Consider the following 12,531-nt stretch of genomic DNA (forward strand, 5'->3'; position numbering starts at 1 on the left):
CATATATTTGAATCTTTAAGTACTTTGTGAAAAACGTATTGATTCAAATTTAACGTATATCAAGTTTTGTACGAGGCTAGAAAGAGCCTTTTAACTTGATTAGCGTTTTTCAGTTATTGGGAACCCATAAGTGACTATTGTAAAGTTGAAATTGTTAATATTGACCCCAATCGCACACAAACTCATCTACTCAATGTACAGAATGGACCGCCGTTTGGCTAAAGAATTCGGTCAGAAGGTATGTTTGTGGATCTTTGATATTTTATCTGTTCATGGTTAGGCGACCACAAGAGAAAATTGCACTTTTGTCAGCCAAACAGGGCGTTTTAAACAAAAAGGGAAAGTCGACCTGGGATGATGGAGTCAGTCCACAAGTGGTTGTCAAAAAAGAACAGCTATTTTATACTGACCTATCGCGATCCCAGACGCTTACAAGCGACTGTCTTACGATTGAAAAAGTACTCGTCGAATCGATTATTTATTTACGATTCACTTAACCATAGTATATACTCTAAGAGATGTCACATAGTTGATTGGGCGGGTGTCCTTACAGCCGTGTTACCTGCCCAATGCGTCACCAGATATCAATTGAAATTGAAAGTTCACTGGGAGTGACCTGTGGTGTACCCATTTTACAGAGCAAACGACACATTTGTCCCTTCAAGCTCTACTGTGAGCGAATAAGCGAATTCCTCTTAAACACTACTTTACGTAATCGAAGTAAAACAATGAATACTAATGTTTAGCTCTTTATCTGTTTTTGTTTTTTGATTGTTTGTTTGTTTTAATTGTATTTGTTTTAAAAAATTCCCGATAAACAATGCATCGATGACGTCGTAAACATGTTACGTTTAATAATGATTGCGTAGTATTTAATTAATTAGACTGACTGCGGAAACGGGAAATTTTCGAAATTCTGTGATTTTTTTTGCCGGAGTTGGTTACAATTTGGTTGTGAAAGACGCATCGTTCAACTTCCACATAGACCTGGACAATTACTTTGCAAATGTCTCTTACAAGCCGTTTAACTTAAGTTATTGTGCAAACCATAAGTCACTGGGCAGCTTGCGACATAATAATAGTATTACTATTATTATGTCGCAAAGCAAGTATCGAAAGTTAATACATGATGCATATATAGCTTTTGCTGAAACATGTGGTTTGCTAAAGGCGTGTGTGTAAGAGGTGATCAACGTAGCATAGTGTGATTGCAATGCGGTGGAAGCAATCCTGTGACTTGTGTTATAATCTCAGTAGTACTAGTAGTCAATACAAAAATGGCGACATTCTATCATGTCTATTGAATCCGTCATTCATCCTATATCATAAATTTTATAGTAGTAGTGACAAGATGATATACATATATTGTCCATTGAGTAATTTTCTGCTTTCTAGAAATATTTTTAGGGGATGTCATCTTAATTTGGTTGGTGTTCATTTTTTGCTTTTTCTCGAAGCTTTTTTTAATAAAAAAAAACGTTATGTCCTAATTGCTTTTATACTTGGGAGCTCATTGTATGATTACATATATAGTATAAACTGACCTTAAAAGACCAAAAGTGGTTGTAAACTGTAATGGTGACCCAGAAAAGCCCTTGAGAGTTCATGCCCCAGGCCTTTGCGAGTATAACTCAGGTTTTATAATATTTCTTATCGCTCAGGTGTTAGTAGGTTATGAAATGCCCCGCCTTTACTTATCTCGATGATGTGTGTCTGCTTGCCTGCCCAAATGTAACAACAATGAGAAAGTCACCTGATCTGTACAGCTCCAGTTGGTTCTAAGTCAAGGCCAACATTTATTGAATAGAGGCAATAAAACAGGGAGGTCATGGTGAAGAGCAGTTTTACTTGTGTGTTGCCCAATAATTTCAGAAGTTTTTCGGGTAATAACGGCAGCCTAACCATTAGTTGTTGCTTAACAGTTTTCAATTTCGTCGGAGTATATTTGTAGGATTATTGAGTTGTTCTAAAAGGTTAGCTGTGTAAATGAAAAACACAGTCATAAAATTGAAACCTTGGATTATTGAAAATTGTTATTCTATAAATATCATTGGATTTATAATTCTTTTATTTTTTCCTCATGAAGTCAGTAAATTACTTTTTAATCATAGCTCCCAATTCCATAACCGGTAAAAGTAGTTTTGCTTACAGTAATTCTCTCCTTGGAGAAACCTGCTTATGAGCTTCGGCCAAAGTAATCTTTAATTATGTAGTATGTATTTTGGAAACAAGTTCTACTTCCCATGCCATAGTTTTCATTCTGACTATGACTATGATAGAGTGACTGTCTTTCAAGGAACAGGGTTGGACATAGACTTGCCCTCACTGCTTGGCATTTCCGGACATACCAGTTACTGGCTGGCCATATTCATCACATTTCACCCCACAGCTTTCAGTACGACTAGACACAACAATCTTCTGAAGTTTATACCTTCAATTTAACTCTGTTGTGATATTCACATGCCCACAGACTTGGAGCAAGCCTAGGTTGGGCACAGTACTGGAGCAATTTGTTTTTTCACCAAGCCTGCTAAAAGTTAATTTATTTTATTTAATTTCAAGATATTTCAATAGCAAAATATAAGTGATATTTGTGTGTATCATGAAGTTGTTTTACTACATTTTTGCACAGCCAAATTATAAACAGTAGGATCATATACTTCGTTCATACAGGCAATAAGGCAAAATTGAAACGTTTCAGCGACTTTATTGTGATTTGTAAACACAGGGGATTATAGTTTGGGTCCGCTCGTGTCCATACTCACAAAATTAAAGGTTTACAGTCACCGGTAATCAAATATGCCTATATATGGTCAAAGGGGCGTTCCTTGGTATTCAAAAAGCCCATTTGAGGGCGCTGTTTAAAAATGGCGGCCACCCGCTTAAAATCTGTGATTGGTTAGATTTTCTTTTTCCATGGTAACTGTGGTAATATTGGAACAGGTGACAGTATACCTTTAAGCCATTGTTTTGATATTTAAGACGTCTTAATGCGCCCTCTCGAGTTCAAAAGGTGTGTATGGCCAAGCATACTGCATAACAAGATGGCTGAAACGAACGACGTCGTACTGGCTGTAAAGAATGTGAAAGAGGCTCCCCACCGAACTATCCAAAATGTTTTTGTGTCGAGTTTGTGTTTTATTCGTTTCTAAATTGTGTTCCTACATTCTTATCCGATTGTTTGTGTTAATAAAATGTTTGTTTCGCCTCGCCATAAGCTTTCCTCACACAAACAAAACATTACCGTGCCACACTAATCCAAACTTCCCTACAAATATCCGAGGCGAAACAAACATTTTTATTAACACAAACAATCGGATAAGAATGTAGGAACACATTTTAAAACGAATCAAACACAAACTTAATGACTCAATCGAATATTTTTGTTCCCAATTAATAAATCATATAGACAATCTCAATTCTCGGTTTATGGCAATTTTTGTCGACTGATAAAGTCTTTTCATCTTCAACAACATTCCATTCTAATTTCACCTACCGTATATAATATCCTAACCTCCTGTGACTTTCCTTCTAAACGTTGATTTGCCTTGTGCACCAAAGAGATGCTGTATTTTATGCCAAACGATGAAAAAATATGTGAAGAAATAACCATGTATCAGTCAGTACGGCAGGCGAAACCCAGACGGCCATACCGATTGGAGACAGAGCAGAGTAGATCGAAACGCAAACGGGGTGTTATTATAGGAAAGGCGGTGACTTATTTTACAGCTGAATAAAATGCTGTCTCTGGTTGTGTAAGTCTGTTGATCGAAATATATATTTTGTTCCCAGTTGATTAATCATGGGGGATGGCAGTCTCGATCTCCCCTTTATGGTTCGATATTTACTGACTCGTTCCCTCTCATTTTTGTCAATCAATGAAAGCATTTTCGTCTTCCATATTCAATATTACTTTGACCGATGTTACATCCTGACCTATACTGTCATTAGTTTTGACCAACGTACAAAGATATTGCCCATGCGTCCGGCTGATGAGATGTTTTGCAAAACGGTGAAGAAATGGGGGCCCGGGAGACATCGATGTCAGTCTTTCCGGACTGTTTACATGTAGCTAATAGGGGATATCAAAGGAGATGAATCAGTTAGTTGAATAAAACATAACTTTTCGGACTTATTTTATGTCAATTTTGTCAATGTCGGACTTTTGATTCAAGAGAAACCAGAATCACCTACAGAGATGTCTGTATTAAACACGACGAACAATTGGGAATAGTTTGTTATGCTACTGTCGGTCTCAGTCGTGGTGTCTCTCCCATAAAATTTCGAAGCTATAGGTCTACACTTGTCGTTTCGATTCACAGGTAGCGGTACACCGATGACCAGATATTGTACTGTTCTTAAAACTAGTCTAAGCAATTTACGACACTGCACTATTTGCCATCGTGTCTCCCCGTGAACGTCCTTGAATCTATGGACGTGACCATTGCTTTACTGCGCCCATTAGAGTGTAAACCCCTGTTCGTTACCAGCAGAATACTTTTTAAAGTTCTGTACATCAGTGTACACTGTGTGTATAAGCCCTAAACCTAGTTTAATTCAATTATGGAAAGGTATTAAAGAATAAAGGTCGTTACAGTTGCTAAAATTGCGAGAAAAACGGCACTTTTTACTCAAATAGTCCTATTCACAAGCTCTATTGTTTTAAATCACGTCCATGGTGTGCTGTTGATTTTCATTCTTTCGTGCAATTTCATTCGCTTGAAGCAATTATCCTTTCATTTGACTGCTCTGTGGGACTCTTCTGAATATGTGTTTTTGGATAAAAAGAACTCTACAGTGAAAGACATAAACTTCGACGGTGATAGGTATACAATATCGGTTCTCGACGGTGATAGGTATACAATATCGGTTCGATGTGTGAAGATATACAGATTACAAGTTATTTTAGAAGTTCTCAAAACCAGTAAAAATAATTCTGCACGCCACTTATTTAATTTCTTCTTGTGAATTTCTTGTGAACGTCCTTGAATCCGTGACCGCGACCATTGTTTTCGAAGTGTTCGACGGTGGATGATCGGTAGATTAATGAAGATATATGTTACTGAACTATCGTGTGATTGTTTAATAGCATGGTTAGGTAATAGACGGTGTAGTCTGTAGAGGCGATACGGCGAAATTCCACGGCCCAAGGGAGTGTACATCGCATGGTTTCTTACAACGAACCATAGACAGAGCCGTCGGTTTCCATAGCTACTACGTGAAATCCGGCCTCACCGATGTCCCGGGCCGATGTCCCTGTCCTGATTCGGAGAACAACTTTCAAGCTGCGTGTTGAGGTCAGATGTCCGATTTTTTCATTATTCAAAAGGCTTATTGATTTACAGAGAACGCCCGTCTTGTTTTTAGCTTTAACTTAGCGCAAGATGGCAATTGAAAATTCAAAGCCAAATAGCCAGTGGGAAAAAAATAGACGACTCGCTCTCACCAGCGGTCGAGGTCGCAATGAAAAAAAATCGAAGTCTCTGAAATCGGTATCATTGCTCCGCCATGTTTATTGTTGGTTGTACGGCCAGTTTAAAGTCACAGACTTTCTTCAAGGTAAAGTTCATATAATTGCCATACCGCGAAGTTCCCTGTGCATTTCAATATGTCTATTTGGAAGCAAAAGCGCCACGGACATTCGATCGATGGTGATGAACTTTCTCCAGGGCGTGACATGTCACCAGTTACGAACTTTACCGGTTTTCGATACGAAATATGCAATATATTATCAGCGTTGTTCACGTTGTGTTTTGAGTTTGATATGGAATATAACAGGAAAACACTAACAATTAGAGTGACGATAGAGACCATGCCCGATACGGAAAAATTAACATCAACTACTTGCAATGAGCAGTGACCTGAAACTTCAGACTGATATATAAATGTCGACAATATAAACCATTGAAATGCCGGAGAGAGAGAGGGAGAGAGAGGTTTACGCGGTCGCGAACTGATTATACTCTTTCGGATATGACTTCGGTGTAGACGATACACAGACATCGAAAATGTACACCTACTTTCCAGAAATTCGACTAATCTTATAATAAAGAGTGGAACAAATCCAAAAGTGTTGGTGGAAGTAAATCTTCAGATGTTGGTTTTCTAAAGTTAGATAATACTTACAGAAATATGGTCGTCATAGTCTTCTTTTAAAAACTATTATCTTCAACACCACGTTTCTTATGATCGGTGATGTCATTTTTTATTATTTTTACAAACTTTCAATGCATCAAACGCTATAAGACTATCTCATCTGCCTGTCAAGGAGTTACAATATATTTCCAAGGGCTGGCACACGATGTCAACTTACGTGTCGTCCGTCGAGCGGCCGGTGGCAGTCTCACAGATTGTTCCGTTTGTAATCGCGGCCACTTTGATTTTGATGTGACACCAACGTGCGTTTGAGGTTTTTTTGTTACGAAATTTGTCGACCTCACAAATTTCACAGTCCATGCTTTGAAGCAGTCTCAACATGGCAAAAATGTCTCGCTTAAATTTCATCCTCGTCGTTCCACATTAAATTCGACCACTAAATTATTTCGGCAGTTTTAATTTCCCATTAATTCGACGTTTTTCAAATCGTAATGAATTTTTTCTGGTCGAATTGATAGGGTTTTTGGTAGCAAGCTTATCTCTTCGTCGGACCAGTATACCGCGAGATGTAGTACTGTGTTCGGCAGCCATGGCGAAAGTGAATATTGTGTATTGGTTGTTGTGTTATGTTACAAATACCTGTCGTGTGAGGGCGTTTGAAACGCTTCTGAAGCGGCTCAGTCTGTCCACACAGCGATTTGCGGATAGAGTTAATCCCTACAACGGCTCTGGTCGGGCCGACTAAACCGTCTCAAATCTGAAACGCTTCAGAACCATTTCGGAGTGTCCACACATAACTTTCTGTGTCAGTATTGGCCCAGAACCGTTTCAGAGACGTTTCAATGGCCTGTGTATGAACGGCATCATAGACCCAAGGATCTGAGGCAGAAGCAAGACTCTCATGTACTGTCTGTGATCAAATTCAACATAAACTGTTAAGTTGTTTGTGTTTGGTATTTTGAGATAACACCAGGCATTTTCTTTGTATAGCCAATCAGTAGGTAAACACTTCTATTGGCAGCTTTGCTGGAAATCTTTGTTGACTTTTCAATAATTGACACCAAACTGAACGATTATCACCAGATGGTGGTTTGTTTGCAATGTTACTGGGTAATGTTTGGGAGTTGGAAACTTGCCGTTTCATATGAAATGCCGAACAGTAACCAACATGCTTGAATTTTGTGAGCAATCACATTGTCTTCAGTTGGCGTGGATGATACTGTTTAACCGTGTTTGGAAAACTTGAGGGGAATGTCAATATTAATGTTATCAAAGTTTTATTGAATTAGGAAGACTGTTACACAAGTGTATCAGGACAAGAGATTGGGTTACAAGATTTCAAGTGTCATGACCAGACATGATTTTGCAGTGCTATTGGCAGGAGCTTTCCTACCTCCATGACCGTGCATACCTCCAATCCAGAAATCACCAAATTTGTAGAAACTCTCAAAAAACCCCAACCAACCATGAACTTGAAAATGTGTTCATTTTGCTGTTAACCTCTCTTCCTTAGCACAGTAAAATTATTGTTTGGTCATTTTACATTAATATTTGATAATTGCAACATTCGTGTCTATGCCTGTTTATTTTAGACACGAGTGGTTTCAGTACTGTTTTGACATGTGGACCACATTTGACTCTCTCATTGTTGGCTTACATCGGTTTTCCACAAACTCAACGTATGCTATCATTTTTAGGGGATTTTTTACTGCTATGATGGTCGGTACTATGGCATATGGTCCCTCCACCAAAGAGGGACTGAGTACGGCAGAAATGCTGAACGTTTTACTCAAGTTAAAAATATTAACTTTTTATTGTGACCAGCTACCCTGGATTCGAATGGCTGCATTTTGAACGCCAACTCAGTTTTTTTTCACATAGAATTTTCTAGCGTTTGAAAGATGCACCACATCTAAAGATGTTCCCTTCAATGATGGCACACTATACCATAGACAACTATGGACTTTGTTGGAATCTGTAGCTAAGTAAGTGACATGATGACCTTGTTCAGGTCACCAATGTCCATTTTTGTCCCCTTTATAAAAATAAAACCCCAGTCAATTTTTCTCAGATTTTTGCCAAATTTTGAGAAAAAACTGTAGCAAATGAAATGCGATGTCCATTTGGTCTAAAATTATGAAAAGATTACAGAAAAATTCATAAAGATTGGTAAAATTTTGAACTCAAAATTTTGTCAGGAGAAAATTACATTGCTCAAAGGGTCAAAGTGGTACCATAGAGCAGAAATACAAACTAAACCCCCTCATAGACGGATATATTGATGTATTGATCATCATGTTTAATGGAGAATTGTTCAATAGATTTTCATGAAGGCGCGACTTTGCACAATTTTTAAATATCGGATATTTACAATCTAGTATCGAAGTTTGACATATCGACGTTTTCGGGACAGTATCGATACTAGACGATACTAAAATGAAATGCCGTCGTTCCATGGGAAGCCGTTGGGGACTTTAATATCGATACTAGACGATACTATGATGACTAGCCTTGTACCTCGGCACACCGGATCTGTGAAATCTCCGATATTTACCCGATATTTATCGGCGATTTGGGGACTCTAATATCGATACTAGACGATACTTGAATGACTTGCCTCGTGCCCCGGCACGCCGGATCTGTGAAATCTCCGATATTTACCCGATATTTATCGGCGATATGGGGACTCTAATATCAATATATCAATATATTTGAGTCTGTAAAATCGCAAGTAAATATCCGATATATATCGGAGATTTCACAACCTCACCGTTCTGGCCAAGCCCGACTTCCAAGGACTGACTCTAGCATCGATACTAGACGATACTAGAGTCTGTCAAATCGCAAGTAAATATCCGATATATATCGGAGATTTCACAACCTCACCGTTCTGGCAAGCCCGACTTCCAGGGACTGACTCTAGCATCGATACTAGACGATACTAGAGTCTGTCAAATCGCAAGTAAATATCCGATATATATCGGAGATTTCACAACCTCACCGTTCTGGCCAAGCCCGACTTCCAGGGACTGACTCTGGCATCGATACTAGACGATACTAGAGTCTGTCAAATCGCAAGTAAATATCCGATATATATCGGAGATTTCACAACCTCAGAGTTCTGGCCAAGCCCGACTTCCATGGACTGACTCTAGCATCGATACTAGACGATACTAGAGTCTGTCAAATCGCAAGTAAATATCCGATATATATCGGAGATTTCACAACCTCACCGTTCTGGCCAAGCCCGACTTCCAGGGACTGACTCTAGCATCGATACTAGACAATACTAGAGTCTGTCAAATCGCAAGTAAATATCCGATATATATCGGAGATTTCACAACGCTACCATTCTGGCCAAGCTCGACTTCCAGGGACTGACTCTAGCATCGATACTAGACGATACTAGAGTCTGTCAAATCGCAAGTAAATATCCGATATATCGGAGATTTCACAACCTCACCGTTCTGGCCAAGCCCGACTTCCAAGGACTGACTCTAGCATCGATACTAGACGATACTAGAGTCTGTCAAATCGCAAGTAAATATCCGATATATATCGGAGATTTCACAACCTCACCGTTCTGGCCAAGCCCGACTTCCAAGGACTGACTCTAGCATCGATACTAGACGATACTAGAGTCTGTCAAATCGCAAGTAAATATCCGATATATATCGGAGATTTCACAACCTCATATTCAGTTGCACAACCTCACCGTTCTGGCCAAGCCCGACTTCCAAGGACTGACTCTAGCATCGATACTAGACGATACTAGAGTCTGTCAAATCGCAAGTAAATATCCGATATATATCGGAGATTTCACAACCTCACCGTTCTAGCCAAGTAAAGATTTCACCACCTCATCGTTCAATCTAAGTTCGATATTGTAGAGTCTAGTAGCCGTAAATATCGGATATCATATAAAAGTGCAATGTCGCGGTGTCCTCTAGATTTTGTTACGTAGTTTATTGAATACAATGAACAAGGCGTGTTGAAGCGTTGAACAAACTGCAAGGATTGAAATTTGTTGTCCGTTGTTGAGATTTTTTTACAAGTCACTAAAGCTATGTAGCAATACCTTTAGTTTAATCGCTTAGCCGCTTTTTTGCTCTTTATCTGAAGTAGTTTTTATTTTTGCAAACACTGCCTTTTACGGGGTATTCCCCTTTGCCCTTTCCAAACCTCAGCAATTGATTTTACAGTAGTACAGAGCCTCTCTTCGGCTTCAGTGGGAACATTCCTCGGTCACAGTGTACCCTATGCTGGCACCGAAACCTACAGCAGCGCAGTGTATGCTGTAACCGAGGACAAGTGCCAAAGTGAGCAATTCAGTTCACATTCCTTCAATACCAGGTGTGCCTTGTGGACACAGGAACTCCACTTGTTATCAGGTCACTCGGAGGTCACAGGTCACTAAAGTTTGTTAAGGTCACGATATGCAAATATAGACACCATTCCACCAAATGAACTGATGCCAATTCACTTGAAAAGACTGCTACACTACAGTTTGATTTCATTCAAAAGAACGAAACCACACTGGGTTTTCAAGCATCAAATATATATACATTAACATATCATGGCAGAGTATACTGTATGTCTCCGTGGTAAATTACAGTGCTCGATGCCAAAAGCAGAGCGTTATAAGTATAACACAAATTACTTCAAGTACAAAATAATTATATCTCTTACTTTGAGTTTCATGCATCCTGCAATTGTATATATTAAAATATTATTTATTCTGAGGCGAACATAATGCAATATCTATTAGAATCATCAATTACCTGTTCCTCCTTGAATTAAAGAGCCAAGGCAAAACTTTGAATTCAGCATCAACACTGTGTTTTGTTGGTTTTTTTTAATTTGTCAATCATTTTATTTGTAGTATTCTGCCATGATTAATTAGTATTGCTAGTAGCAGCATATTTTCTGTGCTGCGACTGTTGAATCAACTAAGCTATGCAAAGAATTAAACAGGAACTTTAAAGACTTTATGATCCTACAAATTGGATGCACTGCTCCCCATCAATATGCCTGTTAGAAGCCACTTTCAAATGTTTGCTAGCTCAAGTTTTTAGATTCTTTTTCTGCTGAAACACTTTGATGATCATAGTTATCGCGGTTAGCTTTTAAACTGGGTAGATTGCTGCTCGGCCACAACTATTCCCATATTACCAACTGAAAGATATTTGCATAGTAGAACGAACATAAAGTTCTAATTTCAAGGAGGAATGCAGCAGTCTGCTAGATTTAGTGTGTACAGGTGACCATTGATCATTCCTTACTTAACCCAATACTGAAGCATGGGATCATTATGAAACATGCCGGAATCAGATTTTTGTAAATTTGGATATCATGGTCAATTTTGAGAATTACATCAGGAAAAAATCATGACATTTCAGCCAGAAAAAATTATTAAATTGTTGCATGAAATCGCTAGCCAATTTGAAATTTTTTAAAATTTTGAAATTGCTTAAAATTTTGGCAAATTTATTCTGCAATTGTTTCACATATAGGGCATTGTTGGTGCATATTTTTACAGTATTGTGTTTAACTTCTTGGAGCATGCAGTTTGTTCTCTCAACCCTGTCTGAACATGTAACGTCTCTATTATTGCAGACCGTTTGTAAAATCTATGTTCCAAGTCATCATTAGCAATGTAACTGGTAGGAGATTTTGCTTGTTCTTAAAAAAATTAATGACAAAATATTTGCTGGTCACCTCAGTAGCACTGCCAAAAAAATTTAAGGAACAATAATTTTTTTTCTGGGCCATAGAGACATATCACAGTTTGTTGCCAGCTAACAAACCTGCCGCAGAACTATTGTGATTAATGTTGGCAGAAAAATCGACAAATCCCCCAGTCCACGGTTCAAGCATTTCAGTCGATAGCAATATCCCTTCAGCGGAGAGACAAGAAATCATAAGAGGAACTCAAACGAGTATATTTTTTATTCATGGTAATCATGTGGTTTTTTGTTGTTTGTGCACAGTGACATGTAGCATTACATTGACCAATTATGAAATGCTCTTGTCTGCAGTGGTCTTGTTTCAATGGATCGCTGTAGCTATCATAAACGAATATTATTTTCCATTTTCAGAACATCTTTCACATTTTCAGAACATGCTCCAGGTATTGCTTTCATGTTATTAGCCTTTCAGATGGTGATTTTAGGTATTTGCAATAACATTACTGGTGGCATTCAATTGATCATAATGGGCATTTGCAATACATTTGTATGCATTCAGCTAACCCCTTTGATGCTGTCATTCTTCCCACTAAAATTTTAGTGCAACATTTTACCAGTTGTTTTTAATATTTTCAGTAATGTTTTTGATAATTTTGGACCAAATGGACATCGCATTTCATCGGCTACAGTTTTTTACCAAAATTTTGGCAAAAATCTGAAAAAAATTTGGCTGGGCTTTATTTCATGA

General features: G+C 38.3%; 1 protein-coding gene across 2 annotated transcripts in view; it reads left to right on the forward strand.

Annotated features, from left to right (window-relative positions):
- Positions 1 to 116: 116 nt before the first annotated feature.
- LOC139134378 (harmonin-like) overlaps positions 117 to 12,531 on the forward strand; it is a 37,476-nt gene continuing 25,061 nt past the window's right edge. Inside the window, exon 1 of one of the 2 annotated variants that reach the window (XM_070701248.1) lies at positions 117 to 238. In XM_070701248.1, coding sequence (XP_070557349.1) covers positions 194 to 238 — 45 coding nt within the window. In that variant the 5' untranslated portion in view covers positions 117 to 193. The remainder of the gene's footprint in view (positions 239 to 12,531) is intronic. The other variant, XM_070701262.1, reaches the window with a different exon arrangement.

This window comes from Ptychodera flava, chromosome 1, assembly GCF_041260155.1.
Source record: "Ptychodera flava strain L36383 chromosome 1, AS_Pfla_20210202, whole genome shotgun sequence".
Lineage (NCBI taxonomy): Eukaryota > Metazoa > Hemichordata > Enteropneusta > Ptychoderidae > Ptychodera > Ptychodera flava.